The sequence below is a fragment of the Schistocerca gregaria genome, chromosome 1 (genome assembly GCF_023897955.1).
Source record: "Schistocerca gregaria isolate iqSchGreg1 chromosome 1, iqSchGreg1.2, whole genome shotgun sequence".
NCBI classification, from domain to species: domain Eukaryota; kingdom Metazoa; phylum Arthropoda; class Insecta; order Orthoptera; family Acrididae; genus Schistocerca; species Schistocerca gregaria.
The window spans coordinates 683,058,771-683,084,861 of NC_064920.1; the positions used below are offsets into that span (position 1 = coordinate 683,058,771).

At 42.2% G+C, this 26,091-nt stretch overlaps 1 protein-coding gene across 1 annotated transcript in view; it reads right to left on the reverse strand.

The window, feature by feature from the left end:
• Positions 1 to 234: 234 nt before the first annotated feature.
• The window catches only part of LOC126363586 (venom protease-like), a 211,563-nt gene continuing 185,706 nt past the window's right edge, over positions 235 to 26,091 (reverse strand). The window contains exons 8-9 of the mRNA XM_050007974.1: positions 552 to 703; positions 235 to 463 (exon numbers count right to left, since the gene is read on the reverse strand). Coding sequence (XP_049863931.1) covers positions 308 to 463; positions 552 to 703 — 308 coding nt within the window. The 3' untranslated portion in view covers positions 235 to 307. The remainder of the gene's footprint in view (positions 464 to 551; positions 704 to 26,091) is intronic.

Sequence of the window (26,091 nt, forward strand, 5' to 3'; positions counted from 1 at the left end):
GGTATCTATTGTAGATTATAGACATGTATTGCCGGAGCTATCGAAAGCATATCATAACATTTTGTCTGCCCTGTTTTTCCTGTGGAATCAAGGGGAATAAATCGAAGCTGACGACTGTCATTTTTTAGATCGTGATATATAACGATGGCCTTCTTCATAACTACAACACCTTACCATACTTTTCTGCTGTGCTTCGAAAACAAAGTTTCATTCTGTGAAATAAAATTAAGTTAATTAACAATGAATTAAAAAAGTTTATTAGTGTTAAAGTTTTGTTTCATTAACAACTGAAACAAAGTCTGATGATTCAGTCAATATTGTTCTTGATCCAGTCAAGGAATTTTGTGACCCTCGTGTATACTCCTGGTATTCCCGGTTCGGCGCAGTTGTGGCCGTAGGACACGACCCCGATGGTGTAGAATATCCTGCCCTGTGGCAGCATCAGAGGACCGCCGGAGTCTCCCTGAAATGAAGACATCGCGCGTGGATGTATTCATAATATACAACTCGAATGTGCTGCAGCTCGGAAACAGTCTTGTAAAGAGACTTACCTGGCAAGCATCCTTCCCGCCCTTAGCAAACCCGGCGCACAGAACCCTGTCGTCAATTACAGCCGCACTAAATCTTTCGTACGCCTTCTCGCATGTCTCCGGTTCAACGACTGGCAGCTGTGTTTCCAGGAGATCTGCGCTTGAAGGTCCGCCTGCAATTACGAAGTAAAGTTATTTCTAAGTAAACGTTTAATTTTTTAAATCAAGCTTCTTTCGATGCCACTTTATATTAGTGTTGCTAATGTCAATCATTATCGCGCGAAATTGTCGTTCTTTAATAGTGACTAAAGTACGAGAAATCAGCAGTGAGAGTAAGAAATTACAGGATGCAATTAGTATTCCACACCTTTTTGTTTCTCATGACTGACGATGAGAAAAACCAGATCTTTGGCCCTTAAACCTCACCGACGATAAGAAAAAAGTGTCTGCGCCAGAACTCCTTACCAGTGTAAATGGCCGGAGAATTCAAGGCGTTTTAGATTGCCTCTTTCATTCTATCCATTGCTCACTGATCTATTTTATCAGTAATTTGGATTTATAGCAACCATATAATCAGAGATACTGGTGAATGTATGTGCAGCATTTTCATGGAGGTGAATATTTTAATGAGTGGGTTTCTTTTATGGAGTAGACCTCGGCATTGCAATTTTCATAAATGTTAGTGAATACAGGCAAAAAATGTTTATGTTTCGATACAGATGTTAAGCCACAACATTAAGCCTGTTTCTCTGTCGTGGATTGGTTTCGCTTGGTCACGTGGAAGGTGCGCTTCATGGTCCTAAAGGTACAAAACAAAACAGAGATGTACAGGAATCATTGCTGTCAAAATTTCCACGGATGAAGAATAGAAAATCTTCTATTTAAACCGAATTTGACAGACGTTAGATTGTTGTGAAGTGACAGATGGTAACAAATATTATTATGTTATGATACGGTGGCCATTTGCATCGGATGCCTGGGGATGGCGTTCGCGGCAGAAGGGAAGTAGTGTACCACGTAAATACGATATTATCTCTGACCACATGCTTTCTTTCAAGGCTTACACCGTCCGCCTGACGTCTTTTTCTTCTCATACCTGCAGCGCAATAAATTTGACAGGAACGTATTCAGACAGAACAGAACTCAACATATCGTTCCTAACGGTGGCAAATCGTCAGATATAAAAGCAGCTTTGTCACTGCCCCAAGGGAGTGTTAAAGAACAGTTACTGTTCACAGTATATACAAATACTCTGGTAAATAGCGTCGGAAGCTCTGCGACACTGTTTTCAGTCAATGCTGTTGTGCCGAGCAAAGTCACAAATTCGTTCAGCTACTGTGATATACCGTAAGACTTAAAGAGAATTGGCACTTGATGCGCGAACTGGCAGAAGATTTTCAACGTTAATAAATGTAAGGTATTGTGCATGAACATTCGAAGAGAAACTTTACTGTTCGATTGCACTGTTGACGATAAACCAGTGGTAAGAGTAACAGCCGTAAAATATTATGAAGTACCCGTCTGAAGCGACTGAAATGGAACGACCATATAAAAACAAGCTGCAGCAAAAGCAGATGCCAGACTGACATTCACCGGAGGAAGCCTAAGGAAATGCAAAGAAAGTGGCTTATAAAATAGTCGTTCATCTCATCCTTAGTTAGTTCTCAGTAGTCGAGTATCGAGGACCCTTATCAGGTAGGATTCATAAAGGAAACAGAGATCTACAGAAGAGCGGTGCGTTTTGTAATGGATTTGTTTAGTAACCACGAGAGAGTTGCGGAAATGCTCACTAAACGTCAATGGCAGATATTACAAGTGAGGCGTTGTGCATGTCTGTGAGGTTTACTGTTAAAATTTCGAGAGCGTGCGGACGGTCCCAGAAGAGTCTCCCTTACATATCATAGTCCGGGCGGAAGGTAGTAAATAAAGGGAGAAGTATTCTGAAGTTAATGATGTTTTGGTATGTTGTCTGCGTATACCCTATGGAGTAGAATCTGAGTTTTCGACCTCGAGGACTCTGTGATAACCTGATCGGGGGGCGAAGGGGGGCAGGGGGGGTTGGTGGTTGGGAGGGGGGAGATGGGCGAAAAACCTCGAAATTTTCTGCCATTTTTTTTTTCTCTTCTAACTGAAAATCATGTGTGTTTAGCGGAATGCACCTATTTTCAAAGCTGAAGAGCATTAAATTTCCTGGATACAGTGGTTCTAAAGTACAATAAATTTCTCAAATAATAAAAATAGCAGCAAAACACAGGTTTTTGCTTTATAACTTCTGCGTACATTGTGTTAGGTGCAATCTACGTTCCTAAAGTAGAGGTTCTTTTCTTTTCAGGTAAGAATCATTGTATCTGTTCGAAGCGAATGTTCGTTGATGACTTCTTATTTTAGTGACATTACAACGCGCTTTCCTTGACCTTGCTACAATTCGAAGTAATTTCGTGGTGGTACTGTGCTAATAAGTCATTTTCAGAAATGTTAGAAAAGTGTTTCATACGCGAAGAAAGTTTGGCAGAAACTGAAGCGGATGCAGTCAAAAAGAGAGGAGTTTCTACCTTCCTTGCCTCCAGTGTCTACGCTAAAAGCCTGGACGTCAGCGGCTACTGGAAGAGGTGGAGGAAATTATAGTTCACATGGCTTCTCCAAAAAGTTACAAGAACGAGACTTTCATTTCGGGATCATTACATCGAGAACGTCACAAATAACTGCCCCAAACAAAGCCGCTCACGTAAGCCATCATCATCATTTGATTTCAACCACAAGTACTTCTTATGTGATAGATTGCTGAAGAGTACAGGCGAAAACAGACCAAGTTACCTAAGGGAAGACGCAATCTCATGGTCAATGCAACACTGTGAGTTGAAGAACGAGAACAAAAGTATTTGATGCTGTGTAAGAATGATGGATGATATGGACACAGGCTTCATTGTGGTTAACGCGGAATATCACCAAGTGTATATTCACAGTTTCTAGAAAATAACTGCACGTGTCCACAAAAGGCTGGGATAAGCTACTCCCAACATAGATTAAGCTATGGAAATATTCACCCTTCTCGAGGGAAACCGCAAACCGTGGCAGTTTTTCTTGGACAGTTGCTTCATGAGATACCAGAAAGTTCTCGCCCACATATTAAAACTGTGAAAAAGCGTCTGGAGGAGAAGTGTAGAGCTGACATAATCATCTTTGTTTCACCCAGAGGGAGTGTCGTATGTTTTCCGCTCTCAAGATATTCTCTTCTTCACGCAATGAGTCTATTGAGATCACTTCAACACCCTTCGGGATTGGAAAGGAGAAGATAATACAAGCTTATGAGAAAAATCCTTGGCTCTCAGACATAGTTGACGTTTTTAAAGAACCTGAGCCAACACCATACCAAATTTCTGAGGCACGAGAGAAGTTTCTGGTGAAATTGTGCGGTGGAACCCAAGACGCAGGTAATTTGGAGGATCTGTGGTGCCGAATATTCCCATTCAATGTTGTGGTAAAACAGAAATTCCTTCTGGTCAGATTGCCTGCATGTATCACTCTTTCACGACATACTTGTAAGTACTAACTTGGCTGGGAAGTGAAGTGAGCCCTTAAAAATTAACGCCTGCTTGGGGCTCGAGCCTGACCAAACGAAATTAGTATTGTGCACTTTCATGGTATTTGTCATTTGTTAAATTTTCACTATGACTGACTTTGTAATAATTTGCTGTGCTGTGAACGTATTTATTAACTTATTTATTTATTTACAGGTGAGACCCCTATTACCAAGACCATGGATGTTTCTCTAGACCAGCCGGCCAGTGTGGCCGAGCGGTTCTGGGCGCTTCAGTCTGGAACCACGCGACCGCTACGGTCGCAGGTTCGAATCCTGCCTCGGGCATGGCTGTGTGTGATGTCCTTATGTTAGTTAGGTTTACGTAGTTCTAAGTTCTGGGGGAATGATGACCTCTGTTGTTAAGTCCCATAATGCTCAGAACCATTTGAACCATTTTTTCTCCAGACCACCTCCCCATTATTCGCAATATGCTGCAGCTACAGACAAGCTCGGCTCCAGTGTTACAGAAACACATTTCAGTGAAGAAGACGCTTACGCGGGATTCAAAGAAAAGGCCAATCTCTTCGACGCAACCGTAGCTCGGGAGGAAGAAGAAAACGAAGACGACACCGACGACAACGCACCATCAGCGCCAAAGAGGTCACGAAGTGGTGACGCCTGATGTTAATCTGCAGGTGAATGACTTTCAGTCTATTAGGTCAATCACATTTTATTCTTCAGATGAATTATGTTTTATTGCTACATTAATGATGTTTTATTTAGCCAGAGCAGACATTGCCTGCAGGGGAAACGACTGTTACTAAGTTTTTGGAAACAGCTGCAAGTCGGACGTAGTATATTTATTCACCGGTTTCGCTCTTCAAACGAAAATAGCATCATCATACTATATAGTTTAAAGTAAGTTGAAATTACAGCAGTAAATGATGACACTGACAGTGACAAAGATTAAACTGACAGTGCAACAGTACTTGTAAAGTCAGAGGTATAAATTATTAAATTAAAATATTACTAACGTAATCAACAACACTGTACCATGGACGTTGAGAGTATTGCTGTACAGTCAATTTAATCTTTGGCGTCGTCAGTGTCATCAATTACTACTGTACTTTAAACGTACTTGAAACTGTGTTCTTGTTCATCTGAAGAGCAAAACTGGCAAATAAGAAATACTAAGTGCGACTTGTGGCTGTTTTATTTTATTAGGTTAATGTCTTGTGTGTACCGTTGATGTTTTGCTTACCTTTATGTACCTTTGTTGTATATTTTTGTGCTTCATAAATATTTATTATTAGTGTTTTTCATCATTTACTTAAATTTTTCGTGCTAGTCTATTGAAATTTGAAGGAAATTCTGGTCAGGGATGTGGTCAGACTCGACTACGGAGCGGGTTTGGACAGGCGAGATTGGACAGTGTGCTCACTAGGGGTCGTAGTGTCAGTGATGGTGTGCTCCCTCGGTGGGTTGTTCCTGCGCGTCCAAATTTGTGGCTGCTTAATTCAGTTTACACACAAATGTTGACAAATGAAAGTCATAAGGCGAAAAGTGCGTTTTGCTGGCATTATTGATCATTTCAGAATTTTATTGTATTTTTCAACCACTGTATCTCGATAACGACTGAGTCAAAATACTTTTGACCAGTGCAATGGCCAAGAAATTTAATGCTTTTCAACTTTGTAAATAGGTTTATACCGCTAAAAACGCATGGTTTACAAGTTATAAGCGAAATAATGAACAAAGGCTGAAAAATTCGAGGTGTTTAGTCCCATGCCTCCTTCCCCCACCCTCCTCCCCGCGTCAGCACAGGAGCCCCGAGATCGAAAACTTAGATTCTGCTTCACGGAGTACCCACAAATAACGTAGCAAAATATTATTAATTTCGCAATACTTTCCAAGTAGAAAGTACCTAACTGCTGGACAATCGCGCGAAGTGGACAGCACGAGGAACAGCAGAGTAATTCCCATACACCATTCGCGAATGGACCAGCGAACGGGAAGAGCGACAGTGATGCAGGAAGAATTCCCCCGTCACAGACCCACAACCCTCTGCAACGTGGGATAACAGAGGTCACTCCTGCCCCCTACCACCCCCCCCCTCCCCCTTCCCGGGATCAGGACTACGGAGATTTTACTCATTCCAGAACTGTCACATACTTCTAGAAGTGATTTCCCGTGACTCGACGAAACATCTCGTTGAGCCAGTTCTAGCCAGTGTTTCCACTTTTAGGGATTTCGCCTTCTCTGGGGGCGAATGTGTAGTTTAGAGTTACCTTATTTTGACAGGGAATTAGTGAAATTTGAAATAAAATCAACTTAAGGTGGTAAACCTGTTATTTATAGTAGGCACCACTCGATATATTACTTTATGGCCCCACCGATATAGTAAAAGGGGATTCCCTCGAAGACTTACTGAATGAAGTCCATCAAATTTTAGCTTGCTACATTAACTTTTCTGCACTGAAGCATCAAAGAAACTGGTATAGACATGCGTATTCAAATACAAAGGTATGGAAACAGGCAGAAACGGCGCTGCGGTCGGCAACGCCTATGTAAGACAAAAAGAGTCTGGCGCAGTTGTTATATCGGTTACTGCTGCTACAACGGCAGGTTATCAAGATTTAAGCTAGTTAGAACGCGTTGATTTAGTCAGCGCAAGGGAATAGGACACAGCATCTCCGAGGTAACGATGAAGTGGGGATTTTCTCGTACGACTGTACGGCCAATTCACGAGTGTACCGTGAATATCAGGAATCCGGTGAAACATCAGATCTCCGACTTCGCTGCGTCCGGAAAAAGATTCTGCCAGAACGGGACCAACGACGACTGAAGAGAATCGTTCAACGTGACAGAAGTGCAACTTTTCCGCAGATTGTTGCAGGTATCGATGCTGAGCCATCAACAAGCGTCAGCGTGTGAACCATTCAATGAAACATCATCGATATGGGCTTTAGGAGGTGAAGGCCCACTCGTGTACCCATAATGACTGCACGGCACAAAGCTTTATGCCTCGCTTGGGTCCATTAACACCGACATGGGACGGGTCCTGCTCGCACGAGGCTCGTTTCATACTGTATAGAGCGGATGGACGCATATGGGTATGGAGATAACACCATGAATTCATGGACCCTGCATGTCAGCAGGGGATTGTTCAAGCTGGTGGAGGCTCTGCAATGGTGTGGGGCATGTGCAGTTGGAGTGATATGGGACCCCTGATACATCTAGATACGACTCTGACAGGCGACACGTTTGTAAACATCCTGCCAGATCACCTACATTCATTCACGTCTATTGTGTATTCCGACGGACTTGGGCAATTCCAGCAGGACAATGCGACACCTGACACAACCAGAACTGCTACAGAGTGGCTCCAGGAACACTCTTCTGAGTTTAAACACTTCCGGTGGCCACCAGACTCCGGAGACATGAACATTATTGAGCATATCTGGGATGTCTTGCAACGTGCTGTTCAGAAGAGACCTCCACCCCCTCGTACTCTTGCGGATTTATGGACAGCCCTGCAGGATTCATGGTGTCAGTTCCCTCCAGCACAACTTCAGACATTAGTCGAGTCCATGCCACGTCGTGCTGCAGCACTTCTGCGTGCTCGCGGGGTCCCTATACGATTTAGGCAGGTGTACCAGCTTCTTTCGCTCTTAAATGTATTACCGTTATTAAGGGCGATATCGGAACTTAGTCATATTACACCAACAGTTATCGCATGAAAAGCTGACCGATTACAGCTACTATGTAACAGTGTAATTCACGAATAGCATGAAATTTGAAGAATCAATCTGTGAAAGAAGTGTTTAGCCATTTCAATCTTTTGGTGATATGAAGCAACACGCAACAAGAAGACGATGAATGGAGACATCAAGCTGTCATCGAAGCTGGGTATTTTGGAGTTAAAGGCGATGAAGAAATAAAAAAGAAATGGCAGCTGATATTTATTGGAATAAGGTGCTAAACTTGAAAGATCAGCATGGAAATTTTGTTTACGGAAACCTCGAAGTGGGCAGTGTATTTTTACTAGGTGTTTCATCTCCAAATGCTGAGGTAGAAAAATTATTCAGTGTACTAAAAAACAGAATTAGCAACGAAATCCTTAACGGATATCTTCATACAAAAGTGTAAATCCTAGAAAACAACTGCTTGGTTTTAGAGCCTAATAGTGCCATGCTAAGTGCAGCGGGAAGGTGGAAAAGTAATGCTTCAGCTTTTGATCGTGTATATCTATGGATGTTTTGTAGGAAGCATTATAGGTACTTTATGTTATTAAAGGTATGAAATATATGTTGTCCTTTAATATAATTATATGCCCTAAATGTAGAGACTTTTAAGATTTGTTAGCATATTTTGCGGATAATTCCTAAAGAACCTAGTGTAAAACCAAAACCGTAAGTGGAAACACTGGTTCTAGGACTATGTGACTGATCGCATCAATTAGTATGTGCTCATTAGAAAGTGTAATACGAAACACTAAATTAACAGTCGTTCTCCTTTTGATGTTGTAGTGATGTCAAATTCCCCGACGGAGTCTTCGTAACGTAATCAACTATAGCTACGTTACGCCATTTCATAGTGCTGGAAGGATGTGTAGTCAGTGTAAGGAAGCTTGGAGAGTTGATTTAGTGTATATGATTATTTAACAACAAGGGAACGCTTCTGCCAGCTCCAGACATTCGGACTTTTAATGAAACTAATCCTGTGGAATTCAGTGGGTTAAAACCGGAAACAAAGATCGTTCATTTCTTTCAGTTCTGAAATGGCCTGGCAAGACTCAGCGACAGATGTGTTAGACAAGTTTCTCACAAGTCGTCAGCTGAACCAATTTTCGAGTAATTCGGACTTTGGGGAAGAAGGCTGTACATCTCCAGCACGGGAAGGTGGCAGAGAAGTCGGCTTCACACACTCTGGAGAGTTCTCCAGTACAATTTTCTCTTTTTAAGAACACCCACTTTCGACACGCACATCTTCTCGTATTCTCGATTTGGTTTTGGGTAACGTACTTTATGTAGGTAGCTACCAACACTGATCAAAATAGTGATTACGTTAGCTCTCAAATTTTTTACGCGTATGTGATATCTGGATATGCACTGAATGGCTACCAGTATTTCTCTTATCTAAAACACCCACAAGAAATTTCGTTATTCTGTGACATGTATTTGATCATTTACAACTCGGTAAAGCTAAGTGTTTCGAGAGCCAGAACGACTCAAAAATAGCTACACTGCGTTATTATTTTTGGTTAATGAGAAAACAAAAACATCTAAATATATCTGTCTATGAAATATAAATACATCAGCCTATGAAAAAGACTCTTTTAATTGCTCCTGCTTTACAGGCGCAATTGAACGATCCTTCAGTACTCCATGAAGAGTTAAAATGTGACTGTGTTCTACAGTGAGTGAGCTGCACATGCTAAGTGTTCACAGCAGGAAAGTGATTCAAAACCTTGATTTTGCTATCTTAATAGTGACAGATTTGGACAACAGCCTCAGTGATTGTTAAAAAATGTTCGAATGTGTGTGAATTCCGAAGGAACCAAACTGCTGAAGTCATCGGGTCCCTACTTAAACTAAGCTAAGAAGAACACACACACCCATGCGCGAGGGAGGACTCGAACCTCCGGCGGGAGAGGCTGCGCAGTCCGTGACATGGCACCTCAAACAACTCGGCCACCCAGCACGGCTCAGTGATGGTTATTTACCTTCAGACAGGATCTGGGTGAAGTATTACATTTTGTATAGTTTCATATCACATGTGGTTCTTCGCCGTTATTCCCTTCATTGTGAGCACTTGTTAGGAAACTGATAAATTATTTTGTTATTTCTAACTGGAATTGGTATGACTGAAACTGCATTTTTTGTGACTGTGAATAGATTATTATTTACAATTAGAGATATAGATAACAGTGTATAAACATTTTTAAAATTTGTTCTCTGCATTTGCGCATTCGAAGAAGATTAGTCAGAGGCTCTTTGATTATTTTTGTTTATAGCCAACAGTATTCTCATGTCTGATTTTTTTCTGCTTCAGAATTTTCTCATTTACACTACTGGCCATTAAAATTGCTACACCACGAAGATGACGTGCTACAGATGCGAAATTTAACCGACAGGAAGAAGATGGTGCGATATGCAAATGATTAGCTTTTCAGAGCACTCACACAAGGCAGGCGCCGGTGGGACACCTACAACGTGCTGACATGAGGAAAATTTCCAACCGATTTCTCACATGAAAACAGTAGTTGACCGGCGTTGCCTGGTGAAACTTTGTTGTGCTGCCTCGTGTAAGGAGGAGAAATGCGTACCATCACGTTTCCGACGTTGATAAAGGTCGGATTGTAGCCTATCGCGATTGCGGTTCATCGTATCGCGACATTGCTGCTCGCGTTGGTCGAGATCCAATGACTGTTAGCAGAACATGGAATCGGTGGGTTCAGGAGGGTAATACGGAACGCTTGTGCTGGATCCCAACAGTTCGACGACGTTTGCAGCAGCATGGACTATCAGCTCGGAGATCACGGCTGCGGTTACCCTTGACGCTGCATCACAGACAGGAGCGCCTGTGATGGTATACTCAACGACGAACATGGATGAACGAATGACAAAACGTCAGTTCTTCGGATGAATTCAGCTTCTGTTAACAGCATCATGATGGTCGCATCCGTTTTTGGAGAGATCGCAGTGAACGCACATTGGAAGCGTGTATTCGCCATCGCCAAACTGGCGTATCACCCGGCGTGATGGTACGGGGTGCCATTGGTTACAAGTCTCGGTCACCTCTTGTTCGCATTGACGGCACTTTGAACAGTGGACGTTACATTTCAAATGTGTTACGACCCGTGGCTCTACCCTCCATTCGATGCCTGCGAAACCCTACATTTTTGCAGGTCCTGTACGGGCCTTTCTGGATACAGAAAATGTTCGACTGCTGCCCTGGCCAGCACATTCTCCAGATGTCTCATCAACTGAAAACGTCTGGTCAATGGTGCCTGAGCAATTGGCTCGTCACAATACGCCAGTCACTACTCTTGATGAATTGTGGTACCGTGTTGAAGCTGCGTGGGCAGCTGTACCTGTACACGCCATCCAAGCTCTGTTTGACTCAATGCCCAGGCGTATCAAGGCCGTTATTACGCCCAGAGGTGGTTGTTCTGGGTACTGATTTCTCAGCATCTATGCACTCAAATTGCGTGAAAATGAAACCACATGTCAGTTCTAGTATAATATATTTGTCCAATGAGAACCCGTTTATCATCTGCATTTCTTCTTGGTGCAGCAATTTTAATGGCCAGTAGTGTAGTATCAAAATGGGTCTGAGCACTATGGGACTTAACATCTATGGTCATCAGTCCCCTAGAACTTAGAACTACTTAAACCTAACTAACCTAAGGACATCACACAACACCCAGTCATCACGAGGCAGAGAAAATTCCATGACCCCACCGGGAATCGAACCCAGGAACCCGGGCGTTGTGTAGTATCAGTTGAACATTATCGGAGTACGATAAAAATATCTTTCACTGCTTTATTTCCTGAATTATTGATCATTTTGTTGGACATATGTAAGATTAAATAGCAGGAGGATGTAATTTTACACAGACAACTTCTAAACTTTGTCACACCCATAGCCATTATAATAATACAAAAATGTTTTCTTTTAAGGTAATAATGAAATCATGCTTCACTTTCAAGCATCAACAAAATCTACTGAGAGTAAATATTGGGTACATTACCATCAGTTTTCTGACATGCAATTATAAATGGCAATTATAAATTCTTGCCACCACCCCTCCCTTCTCGCCAACCTGGACAAATTCCTGCGAACATCCATGCACACACTGTTAAGTTAGCTTGCGAAGTATAGCCTGAAAGTTGCACGTTGAATGTCGCTCAGTTTTGCCACAGTTTTTTTTCCACTCACGATCTGGTATTTGCAGACTTTCGCAAGGACATTTTGTAACGAGTATCGATATGCAGCGCATACTCTTCGAGTTACGTCTCTCTGAGACACTGCGAGGTAGTGTGTTCACCTTCGGCGAGTTCGGCATGCTACCAACCAATCATAGAGCTCGCGGTTAGTTTTCGGGATGCTTGCAAGTGAGTTAGAATCACTTTGGCGCCAGGGAGTCGATCGATGAGTTAAGGCAGTTCGGAAACGTTGGAAGCAGTTCGGAGATTCGGTGAGATCGTTTCAAAAATTTGCAGTGGTTGGAGTAAGCAAGTTTTGAGTCACTTAATTCGTGTGACATTCGTATCTCATGGTTTGTTTTGCGATCATTTTGAGTGTTGAACTTGTGGTGAATTACGAAGGTGGATTGATATTTGGGTATAAGAAATAACAAAAGGGCTAAGAGGATTTGTGTTTTTGTTAGGTGGAAGCTGGTTGATGAATTTTGTTGTAGTCATTCAGTCCTAAGCATTATGCGCTCAGTTTCATCATTTTCACCTGCACGTTAGGTTGTTCTATGCTTTGGTGGAAATCACGTATACAAAACTTGAACATTTATGATTCAACAATATTATGAAAAGGAAAGTTGGTACTCTCCATATATAGGAGAGGCTGAGTAGCAGATAGGCATAACTTCAACTCAGCATCTCCGCTATATGGTGAGTATATATTGTTACATTCCTTACTGGATTTTCCATTGTTTGAACACTTGTGATTGCTAGAATTTCGATTTATGTCTCACGTGCACTGTGAATCCCATGTGGCTTGTGTCAACTGTTATTAGATTTGAAGCAATATAAATAATTCATTTGAAGTTGCTGTTACTCAATTTTAGTTTCCTAAATTATTTAATGAATATTCACACTAATTTATGGTGCATTTCTTGTCTGACGCCATCTTGTGTGCACTTGTTGCGAACATTGCCGTCTTGTCTGTTCAGATAGTGCAGATAATGAAATAACAGAGTTCGTATGATTTTTCTATAGTGTGTGTGTGTGTGTGTGTGTGTGTGTGTGTGTGTGTGTGTGTGTGTGTGTGTGTGTGTGTTCACATCTTTTTAAAATAACTTGCACAGAGCATGGTTTCTCATTCCTTCAGGGTTTCGTAATAGTTCATAAAATTCAATCTTTAGTCTCGCATCATTATTAAAATGATTTGGAGAGGTATTATCAGCAGTCATTTTCATGTTAAAGTATAGTGATTATAGTCAAGGGCCTAGATGCCACTGCACTGTGTTTAGCTATAAGTTGATCATTTGTACACTGTATAGTTTCAATAGAACCTTAAAAGTGTTACAGTATTTGATGTTTATGTATACACTTATGCCTGCTATTTACTAGTTGCGCGATTTACTGTGCGTATCTGGTATTGTGGCTATACATTTTTTAATCTTGAAATCAGTCGTGCTACAAATTATTGTGCTTTGAGTTTATTTGTTATAAGGCTCAGTTTCATTAAATCAGTTTCTAAAGAAACTACTAGCAACAGTAATCCTAGAATGTAAATCACAGTAGCCACCTTGCAAGATGAATATAAAGGGTGTTCCGAAACTTAATTCAGAGTAATACAGGAGGTAGAGAACATCAAAACAAATACATTTCGATGAGGAACATATGCTCTCTGAGGCCAGCTTGTAATGTTAATGAAAATTTTGTTAGTGGTACCGATGTAAGCTGTTGTATCGGTGTCGCTGACTGGGAATGTGTACTGACATTCAAAACTGCTCTTCGTACGGAAAATGTGTAGCCGGAACTGCTGAAGGATGTACTGCTAGCACGATGGGCGCCAGCCCATTTCAGTACTGCTGTGAGGAATCCTCTGAGAGCCACCTTCGGAAATCGATTGACGTCTATCTTAAAGTGGCTGTCATTTCAGGTTTTTCAGTATTTCCGTGGCGCTCTCTCGTGAATGAATCAACCTGGGACCATGTATCTTAAGTCTTTGTATACGTACAGTACCCCTTGTTAGTCCTATTTGGTATGGATCCCACACGCTTGAGTAATTTCTGGAATGGCTTGCACCAGTGTTTAGCAAGAAGTCGCCTTTGTAGACTGACTGCATTTCTCCAGCGCGTATCCTACAAATAAACAGAAGACCGTCACCTTCTTTATTCACGACTTAGTCTATGTCATCGTCCCATTACATATCAGTATAAATTGTTGCATCCAGGTATTTGTATGAGTTGAAAGATTATAACTGCGGATCATTGATATCATAGTCACAGTATATTACGTTTTGTGAGTTACATAATTTTTCATTTCTAAACATATGAGATCTGAGTGAATATTTGTGCTGCAATTTTCAGATAGTCCTACACTGTAAATAAATGCGTCGTCTGCAAGAAGTCTGAGGTTGCTAATAATGTGGTGTCGTCTAAAGAACGAGGTCTTACGTGAAAGTTGGTACGTCACGATGAAACCACAAGTAAGGACAGCCACATCCTGACGCAACACGAATGGAAGATATCAGTGTAAACACTCCCTGAAGAGGCTCTATAAGTGACTGCTACAGACGTCAGAGCGCAGCCCCACTGTGCATTCATCACTTACGACGACAGCGCCGTCTTACTCTAGATCCAAGAGCGTGAGTTGTATTAAGGGTTAGAACTGTATCGAAGCTAATACACTGACGGAAAAAGCGCAACAAAAATTAATACAGAGCAATGAAATTACGGGAATGCAATTGTCCAGGTAACATATTTAAGTGACTGACATTGCAAGATCACAGATTAATGTAAACGCGAGATAAGCCATTGTAAATATGAACTGCTGGCACGTCAACGACCAGTGTAACTGCCAGAATGTTGAATACAGGCATGCAAACGTGCATGCATTGTGTTGTACAGTGTCGGATGTCAGTTTGTGGGATGGAGTTTGCTGTTTGTGGAAGATGCATTCCAGACCATAACTCCAGGTGTGGGTCCAGTGTGTCTGGCACGCGGGCAGTTTGGTTGCAGACCCTCAACTGGACTCCTAAACAACGCACAGCTGTCACCTGCATAGAGGCAGAACCAGCTTTCATCAGAAACCACAACATGCCTCCTAGTTGCCCTCCAAAGGAGCTCTCGCTTGACCCCACTGAAGTCGCAAATGGAGGTGATTTGGGATCAGAGTAACGCACGCTACAGGGCATCTGGCTCAGAGCTGTTTTTGAAGTAACTGGTTCGTAACCGTTCGTTGAGTCACTGTAGTGCCAATTGCTAGTCAAATTGCTGGTGCTATTGCAGTACAATGCGGTAGAGCCTTATGTTGAACATTCCCTTTCAGTACCCTCTCTTTCAGTAATGCCACGGAGCCCGGTCTTCTTGCGACAGTATATTCTCGTGACCACCGCTGCCAGCTATCCTGTCTAGTCTTTCTGCAGTATAGCAGAAGGAACATCCAGCTTCTCATACCTCTATTACATGACCGCCTTCAAACTCAGTGAGGTGTTGATAATAGCGTCTTTGTTGTCTTAAAGACAATCTAGACTAATATCAAATCACTAGATCCCATCTCAAAGGTAAATAATGCACACGTCCGTTACAGAGTGTATTTAAAGCAAACCTGATTTGCATCCTCATAATGACGCTACTAGCGCCGCTCTTATGCTACTGGCGCGAAATTTCAATAGACATTTCCTTTTGGATGTAAAAACACGCCTACCAACTTTCTACACAACCTGTACAACTCCTTCTTGATGTCGCGTATTTTTTCTCTCAGTGTAACAATGGCAACAGGTGAAAATTGGTGCCAGACCGGGGGTTAAACACGGCTTTCCCGCTTCACGCGAGCAGTTGCCTTAACTGCCTTGGTCATCCGTGTACCACTTCGCTTGCGACACCAACTCCCAGCGTGTTAGCCACTACTGATGTAGCAACACCTTCCCATGAACCCCGTACTCGGAGACACTGACCCGCACAAGAGCCCCGCAGGAGATTAGGCATGGTGTGCACCTGCATCTACCCTGAGAGACACAATCACTGCTCGTCGTTACCACATACAGGGTGCCTGGCTCGGAGCTGTCCTTGAAGTAACAGATTTGTAATAGTTTGTTGGGTCAGTGTGGTGCCAACTGCTGCTAAAATTGCATCTGCAGACGCAGTGCGATGTGCGAGAGCCATACGCCAAACACGACGGTCTTCCCTTTCGGTAGCGCCACGTGGCTCTGCCGGAGCCCGGTCTTCTTACAACCGTGCATTCCCGTGCCAATAGCTGCCAGCCATCGTGTACAGTGGCTACATTTCTCCCAAGACTTTCTGCTGTGTCGCAGAGGGAACATCCAGCTTCTCTTAGTCCTATTGCATGGCCTCGTTCAAACTCAGTGAGGTGCTAATAATCGCATCTTCGTCACCTTAAAGGCATTCTTGACTAACATCAACGTCCAGTCTCAAAGATTTTCACCTTTCACATGTGGAAACAGTCTACCAGCTTTCATTTATGTCACACAACTTCTTGGTGTTGCGATTTTTTTTCCCTTCAGTGTAGCCAGCTGTACATTGTGAGAAGATGCTATCATTCTGAGTTGTATTAAGTGACAAGTTACAGAGTACAGCGACAGTAAAAAATACATGACTTTCCAGTGGATATGGATTGTTTCCAAGTTAAGTATTTTATTTTGTACAAACTATAACAAAGTAATCTAATATCTAGTGTGTGTTGTAATACCTTCTCGACCTCCTCCAGATGTAACTCTAGGTTTGCTAGGACCTACTAAAGTGCCGTCGCAAATGTCTCAAGTGTTTTTTCGTCCAGTCCTAAAAATATTTTTGTCCCACAAGCCATTAACGCACAGCATTAACAGAAAGGGTCTCACTTCCCAGAGGCACGACTGAAGGTTCTTCTGCCGGCCGTAGTGGCCGAGCGGTTCTAGGCGCTACAGTCTGGAACCGCGCGGCCGCCACGGTCGCAGGTTAGAATCCTGCGTCGGGCATGGGTGTGTGTGATGTCCTTAAGTTAGTTAGGTTTAAGTAGTTCTATGTTCTAGGGGACTGATGAACTCAGAAGTTAAGTCCCGTAGTGCTCAGAGCCATTTGTACCATTTTTTTGAAGGTTCTTCTACACCTGACGATCACTTTCCGTCCAAGATAACGTGGTGCGTCCTCCCTATCAAAAATGATCAGTTCAGTCACAAAATGTCGTTTTATACTCCATGTTATCGTACTTTCGTTGATAAACATTGGTCTCGTACTTAATCATATGGCTTTGAAGCCATGCACCTGGTTACCCTGATCCATGGCTTCCAAGGTGACACATCAGAAGGCACGCGATAGATTTCGTACGACATCACAATAGATTCTAAGATTCTACAACATATGGAAGTCTGATACCAGACAATAGTTTTCTGGATCACTTCTGCTTTCATTCTTGTAGGCCAATGTGACCTGTGCTTTCTTCCAACTACTGAGTTCAATTTTTATACAAGCGATGGGATAATTAGCTGCAAATTCTGTATAGAATCTGACGTTTGTTAGGTCCAATCGTGGAGTTTTGTTCAGTTTTAACAATTTCAGCTACTTCTCTATGCTGCTGACACTAATAACTATATGGCTCATTTTCGAAGTGGAGCGAGGGTTAAACTGCAACAGTACACCTGACTTTTCCTTAGTACAGGAAAATTTGATACTATCAATTTGAGTCCCAGTGTCAATGATCAGTGGTGAGAAGTGTTTTTATAAAATTCTAGTAGAGTAGTCATTGATAGCATGATGCATTGCCCTTCTGAAACCGAGTGCGTTTCATTTAACATACCTGTATCTATGCTTTGAGTGGTCGCTGCTTTCTTAGAAGTCCTAATATACCGTGGAGGGTTCTTCCCATCATAAACTGTTCTATTAGACACATACACAGGATGAAAAGTTTGTAAGCGTATTTCAGAATAGGTTGTGCTGAGAAATAACTGTTCAGAAAAAAATCTAAACGATGCGCCGTTTCCGAGTTAATTAGCACAGAATTTAGCCAATCATGCTCTTGCTCGAACAAATTCAAGCAGCCAGCCAGACACGGTGTGGCCAAACGTGCTCTTCATTTTGTTTCCTAAAACCGAACAAAGGAGCGATACAAAAATTGGACATGGGATGGTGGTAAGGATTGAATGCCAGCTAAAGGCGGAGCAGTCTCGTGCGCTGTCATCTACGTTATGAGAACAACTGACACTAACTGTATCTGGGTGGATGCTTCAATTTGCGCACCCAGCGGTCTGATTGATTTACTTCAACAGTGATTAACTTGGAAATGGCTTTTTTTTGACAATTATTGCTCTGCACAACCTACCCTGCCACGCTCTGGCAAGCTTTTCGGACTGTTTCGACTATCCTGTACGACCAGTACTTGGTCAACTATTCTTCTAAACTTGAAAAATTCTCTACTACCTCTTTACCTAGTTTACTGAGCATGTGAACCTTTCTACTTATTTCAATTGACCGTTTTACTTTGGTAATCATTTCTGTTGCAACTACTTGAAAATCCTTGATACCAGTTTCAATGTGGAAGTCGTCAAAAAAGTCAGATCTGTTTATTGACATTATGTCTGTTATACGCCGCGAGTGCGTTTCAAAAATGGTTCAAATAGCTCTAAACACTATGGGGCTTAACATCTGAGGTCATCATCCCCCTAGACTTAGAACTACGTAAACCTAACTAACCTAAGGACATCACACAAATCCATGCCTGAGGCAGGATTCGAACCTGCGACCGTAGCAGCAGCGCGGTTTCGGACTGAAGCGCCTAGAACCGCTCGGCCACAACGGCTAGCTAGTGCGTTTCTAGACTATTTGTTCTAAGTAGTTTTCAGAAGAAGCGTTTAGTACTGTTTCACAGACTGTCTTGTCATTCTCATTACTTACAAAAATGTAATTACCCCAATTGATTCTTCATGATTAAAGTATCCACTACAGAGGGCGGAAGCGTTCATACGAGAGAAATGAAGTCTGATTTAAAATTTTCAGGTACGCCTTGGGGTAAGTCTGTGGTCGATATAAGGACGCAGTTACAAGTTTATGTGTCGTCACAATTTCTGCTTCTTCCTCATTTTACGCTAGTGTGAAGTTAAGGAAGTGTATATTCTTGATTGTGTAAATCCGTTTTTCTATTCCTAAATATTACTCGTTCATTTCCGTACAGAAACTCAATAGCTCAAACATTTACTCATAAACACTATGGTCAATTTCTCCCGTCTGAGAGCTCTTCGTTGACAGAAATTGCGTCGCTGAAAATTGCTGTTTATGCATTTGCACTTGCAAATATTTGTGCTGACCGAAAAATGAAAGCGTACTTCCTGAACGGAACTTTTACAGGGTCTAAACCTTTAACGAAAAAATCTGAAATCTAAGAAATATATTTTTCAGAAATAAATAAAAACATTGACTTCTCTCCAACAACAATGGTCCAAATGAACCGACTTTTATTTGGCCCTAGCTGCTAGGCACAGTTCGCACGATGTGCTCTGGTGTAGAGACTGTTCAAGATCTCTGTTGAGAGTCCATCTCATTCATGAGAAAAAGAGCTGAATGGAAGTCTGGAATGAGCCCAAGGACTGACAACTGCACGTTGGAATAAAAAATAATGCAATTCATCTTATGGAAAAGGCAGCTAACAAAACATTTGAAAATAGATCACAACATTAATTGGAAAATATTCATCTAATATAATGAGGCGCCATAATTCAGGGACGTACGAGAATGCAATCCATGTGACAACACCTTCAGCACTTTAAAACTGAAGAGCCTTGTTTATTATAGATATTTTCGCACGTTAATAAGTTGAGAAATAATTTTTAGGGAAACCCAAAAACCAAACCATTATTGCTGTAGGAATAATGTTTTTTAGAATAGAGAAGCGAATTATAAGAATTATATCTCATGTTATTTAAAAAGTAAACTGCAGAGGACCGTTAAGAAGACTTTGATTTTGACCTGTTTCACAGTTTAAAGTTTTCGAACAAAGTTTAACGCCACCTGTGGCCCTACGAAAATGTGTGAGCTTAGAAGTCAAGGAGAGCAAGAAACATAATGATAAGCCTTACGAAACAAGAAAGTTACTATGAAACACCATCCCAAAACATGACACTCACTGCTCTTCTAAACCCGTGGTGCAGTGTGTTTTAGGTGTACATGACGGCAACCCATGTGACCGATCCTCCTCCCTTGTGAAATGTGGGGTGGGGGGGAGTGTGCCTGAGACATAGACAGTACCAGCCCAAAATCGGAGTGTCCTATCTTCCTTCTGAATGTATGGAGCAGTGTGCCTGAGATGTACACGGTACCAGTCTCAAAGCGTGAATGACACACTTCCCTTCAGAATCCGTGGAGCAGTGTGCCTGAGAAGTAAATATCAGCCAAAATGCGACTGACCCACCTCACTTCTGAGTCGGTGGGGCAGCATGCCTCAGATGTAGATGATACAAGCCCAAAATGTGTGTCACTCACGTCCATTCTCAGTAGGTGGGGCAGCCTACCTGAGACAGGTATTGCCACCAGGCTGCCTGCACACTGTTCTACGACAATCGTCAAGAGTCAGGCAAATCGTGCACTCACCAGCGACCTGGCACCACTGCTCGAGCTTCCATTCCACGCGTTCCCTTGTCTACCACGTTACTGGCTAGTTTGTAATCTTATTCCTAGCGGATGTCTAGAGGTCCAATTTGATCCTGTGGAGACTGTTGCGTACTGTCTGTGTCGATACAGAACGTTTCCCAAACGACACAGTTCTGTTCCGTTCTCCTTGGGATACCAACGAACCATAACTTGCATGCGGCAGTCATCAGGTGGTGTTGTCGACCACTGTGTGGCACATCTCTAAGTCTGCTGACTCATAGTGGCTTTTGAATGAAAGTCGAGGTGGTGTATGCCAGTTCAGCTCCCAACTTCCCACGCTGACAAACTTTCTCTCAGTAAAAGCAACAGTGTGCTCATTACTTGCTGACATTGTGGAAGATTTTGTCGTGAGCCAATCGGAGTTTATAAAGAGGAGATTTATGCCAATACCGAGTAGGACGCTAGAATGAACTAATAATTTGTTGTTCAAAATGTATTTATTAAACTGACGGTTTTCGGGTGCAGCCCATCAGCAGACATCAGAAAGAAAAGTCTCCATAGAAACTAAGATGAGTACTGATTGTGAGGTCTTGTATATGTGACTGCATAATTTGTATGAAGATTTTTCTTGTTGACGTTCTGATGTAGTGCTGTGCCCGAAAGGCGTCAGTATAATAATGTTGTGCCTTGGGAGCTGGTGTCACTTTATGTACAGAGGGCTCTGCACAGAATGTGAGAGAGTAGCTAGTGTCACTTTGTGTACAGAAGGCTCTGCACAGAATGTGAGAGAGGTCCAGAGTATGCCTGAAGATGTTAGTGACAGTGTTATCTGTAATAACATTTATTTACCTGGATGAGCTTACACAGTTATAAGGTTGTCTCAGTGCGCTGGATGGCAATCAAGCATCAGAGCGACCTGCAAAGAAGTGCTGATGTGCATCATCAGATGTGCCTCATCGCCGGCCGTTGTGGCCGAGCGGTTCTAGGCGCTTCAGTTCGGAACCGCGCTGCTGCTACGGTCGCAGGTTCGAATCCTGCCTCGGGCATGGATTTGTTTGATGACCTTAGGTTAGTTAGGTTTAGGTAGTTCTAAGTCTAGGGGACTGATGACCTCAGATGTTAAGTCCCATAGTGTTCAGAGCCATTTGAACCATTTGTGCCTCATCACCGGCTCATGACGTTAGAACCACAGGACGGTGAGCTGCAGCCGAGTGTTGTCGTGAAGACAGCAGCATGGAGATGGGTAGGCGCTATTCGCCTCGAACATTTCTGTGGTACAGTACAGCCCACTTGTCAGTGCTATCATAGACAGCCCGCCGCATGATTAGCTGAGGACAGCCAACTGTGTGGTCCAGGATGTCAGTTGTCATGGAGACCACACCCTGCTCACCCCCCACGGATCGATCAAAACTGCAGCATATTTTCAAGTCAGTTAGAGCCCATACGAATACGCTATGCCTGAATGGTGTGGAGATGTCATATTGCAAATCATCTGCAATTGACTGAACGAGGGCTGGCAGCACACAAGTCTTCTCCTCATCCGTGAGAGCCCAGCAGGCTACAACGACAGACAATGGCTGTTGTTTGCAACATGTTGGCTGCATCTTGGTGTTGAAGTCAGGATCAGATAGCAGGTGAACTATCATCAATCAGAATGTTGTGGTTACAGTGAAACTCAACAGGCCATCTTTCTCTCTGGTTATAGCAATACAGACAGAATGGCGGGATGACTGGTTGTGTCTTTGAGCTACAAAAGCCTTATTTAAAGAGATGAGCTTAGGCCTCTGACGTAGTGACTCTAGTTCCATGGTCGAATTTGCCCTCATTTACTGGGTTCGTCAGCGCTCCTTGTCTCTCTGTGGTGCTTCAATAATTATTCAGTGTTGCCGAGCTTGGGTCTTTATGCACTGTTTGACTACTGCATTGACGCTCTGGTACCTGAAGTTATGGAGTGTTAATAATTTTAGGCATGTGCACTGAAATTATTCTGCGGTGCAACACTCTTCTCTTGTTCCAAAAGATTAGTCCAGAATTTTGCCTCTGACAACCATTTGTAACAATTTCAAACTTTATAAATGTAATTGTATACTGTGCTCATTGTAAGAACTTTTCGCTCGTGTGAGCTGACTCATATAGATCTACCTGTTTTTCCTAATTCTATACTATTATTCCTAACTTTTGTTCTACTGAACGCTTTTCAAATTTCACTGTTTTCCAAGCTGCCACAAGTTTACAGTTAGTTTCTTACGCTGTTTTCTGGATTATGCCAGTTAACCAATGGGCAGGTATCTAATGTGTAGGTAATACGGAGAATGGCTACTTCCAAGTCTGAGACAAAAGTAAAGTACGCAAATTGCTATCAGAAACATGCAAGACTGGTGGCTGTAACGCTTATACTTATCAAATTTGACATCGGTTTATTGATAATACTGAATATGTTGAAACATTTGTCCCATGGAAATTTTCCCTTGCCTAGATGCTATTAGCTTATGTAAAGAGCGTATGAGGTCGGGATTTAGTGTTAAGGTAGGATAGATTTTGTGCTGGCTGTACTTTGATCTATTTCTATAACCAATACAACGCAAGGTGAGTTAGTTGTAGCTGTGATTGCAGCTGAGAGGTAGAAATCTATAGTAGCTATCTCACAATCGTGCCGTTCATCAACATACACCTATTATTTAAGTCAATTTTATCATGCCCTTGAGTCTCACATTCTCATAGGATATAGGACTTCATGATCACGGTTTCCGGTACAAAGATTAAGTACATCCGATGCAGTCCTACATTCTGAAAATGAAGTTATGGAAACAATATTTCCTTCTGGCATCCTAATGCTCCTGCTTTTCCTAGAAACAGTGTTACTTCACATGTCTGCATGTCAGACTGCCCTTCTCTGGCTGGGCAAATGGTGATTTCTTCCTACAGACATTCTTGTAGGTCTCCTAATGATGTAAGAGTATGAGCTTACACATGCTCAGATATTATTGATACCTGTTACATCTTCACTTGTACCAATTTCCTTATTGTCCCTGAGGAAAGGAACTTTTATTATTCTCTTCCTCCTTCCAAAATACTTATACAAAACAACTAACAGATAATACATAACCAAAATACAATTGTAACGTTCTGCAGTAACTAATATGAATTCACAATACATTCGAACAAGAATAGAAAATAATGACATGTATTAAATAGATCCTAGAAATAACATAAGTAAACTCAAATATTACTAGACGATGGATGATCTCAGTTTTCAGGGTACACTATGCACATCATGCTTACCCATTGGTTTATGGTTCTTGATTGTTCTTGTCTTTTTTATGCGGCATGTCTCTGTGGTAAGGATTTGTGGCAATTCATCCGCCATTCCTTTAAAAGATTGACCATACTCACGTGGACGATAGCTGCTTTTGTCAGAAACTTCACTGGAGAAGTCACCACAATAACTTTGATAACGACCCCGATGTTTAGTTAACTAATTCTGTCTTTCCTTTATGTGTGTAGGGATTAACGACTAACACCGCTTGACCTGCTCGATATTGTGGCGATTTTCGATCATGTTGCACGGACTGTTCTTGTTGTTCTAAATCACTAGTTTTGGCTTGATCCACGTCTCCTGTATGCTTTCCAAGCACTACACGTGCTCTTGCATATACTACAAGAATACAGTGGTATCATCCAAATATACCATTTAAGTATTTGGCTTTAAACCACCATTTAATAACATCTGGGATGTGGCTGGGCCGTTTTTAAGCCCAAATAGCATGTTCCTATACTGGAAATGTCCCCATGGAACCAAGGAAGCGGTCTTTGGTCTATCATCTGGGACTACTTCCAGATGATGATATTCATTTCTTAGATCCATTGTGGTAAAGCAATGACACTGTCATAAGTTGTCTAACATTTCTGAGGTGGTAAGGATGGGATATGTATCAGTAACGGTTTTTGTATTCTGGTAGTGGTCACTATAACAGAATCTGTACTACTTATCACCATCTGCTGAGCTTTTCAGAATGATGATCACAGTCACACACCATAGGCTATCACTGTACTCTTATAACCTCCAACAACTCCTCCATTACTGGTTGGAGACGCTTTGCTATGCGTTACGGCTTTAAGTAAACTGGTGCATTGTTGCCTGTAGATATACAGTCCTGGGTAATATGTGTTGCTGGTAAAGGATGCTTCAATTTAAATAAACCCATAAACCCTAGTAGCAAAGCTTCCATTGCCTGCCAATCACAGCCTTGAAAGTGACCCACTTTTTTTACCTAATACTGCTGGATCGGTGGTGTGCTTATGGTTGTGGTCATCATGTGATCTGCCAATATCCTCTTCATCTAAACGGTCAAATGTGGCAGTCATTAAGCCCATCAGTAGGCTAACCATATCCATGCTGAAGTTATCCCAAAAAATAAAATAATCATTAATATTACTCATGGGTCTATGCTTCTGCACACAAAACAATGCATTTTGTCTATCTGGTCAGTTATCAACAGCGGTTGTACCACATATAATGCTTCACCGGGTAAATTGTTATTAATGGATACCCTCACTACCTTTTCTGTACCTGGTATTTTATCATGAGACCTAGTCTTTAGCATATATGTTAACAGTGTAGTCAGCAACACCTTTGTGAGGGGTGAGTCTTGTGACATTGCCTCACATGCAACTACATACCTCTATGCAAACAAAGTGACAGATCGATTTTAACATGATGTTTGTCCAGAAAATCTAACACGAAAATCGCTGAACACTTCCAAATCCTTCCAAATTGGAATACTTTCAAATGTTCACTAAAATTCTTAGTTTCAGTACTAAAACTGAGTAGTATCATACCTAAATAATCTGTTATTGTCACTAACTCCAAGTATTTTGTAAGCTAGAGACCCAAGTTTCCTCCTTCCTACTAGTTACAGGCTGATGAACATGTGCCCATCTGTGTCTACCAGGAATTTATGTTCTTCCCTCCCTAAAAGCCTGCCAAGCAGCATTTCATCTGTGCATCTGCTTGTGCAGTGTTATGTCCTATAAAAATGCCTTCTGATGGTTGAAGCACTCCGTTATGTATGCAGCAGCTACTACGATTTATTTTGTTTTGCCCTGATTCCCACAGTGTCCAACTCATCCACACTTATAGCATTCAGGTTGCCAACATTGCTTCTGAACGTAGCTTTTTTGCCCACGTTCATAACGCACACATCAATCTTACGACCAATTCATGACACCAGTTGTTGCAACACGGGCACCTGGGTCACTCTGTGTGCAGGAGGCTGAGCACGGAATTTGGAAGAGTGGTCCAGAGCATACCTGGAGGCGTTAGTGACACATTGGCATCTGTTATAACAGCCTGCCTGGATCAGTTTATGGGGTTATATGGTTGCCTCAGTGCATTGGATGATGGTAGAGCCATGAAGAAGTGCTGACGTGCCTTGACAGCGAGACATGACGTCGATGTAGCAGAACATTGAGATGCAGATATGTGACGTGAATGCTGCAGTGTGGACTCGGGCAGGCGCTGTTCGCCCTTAAACATTTGTGTGGTACAGTACGGCTCA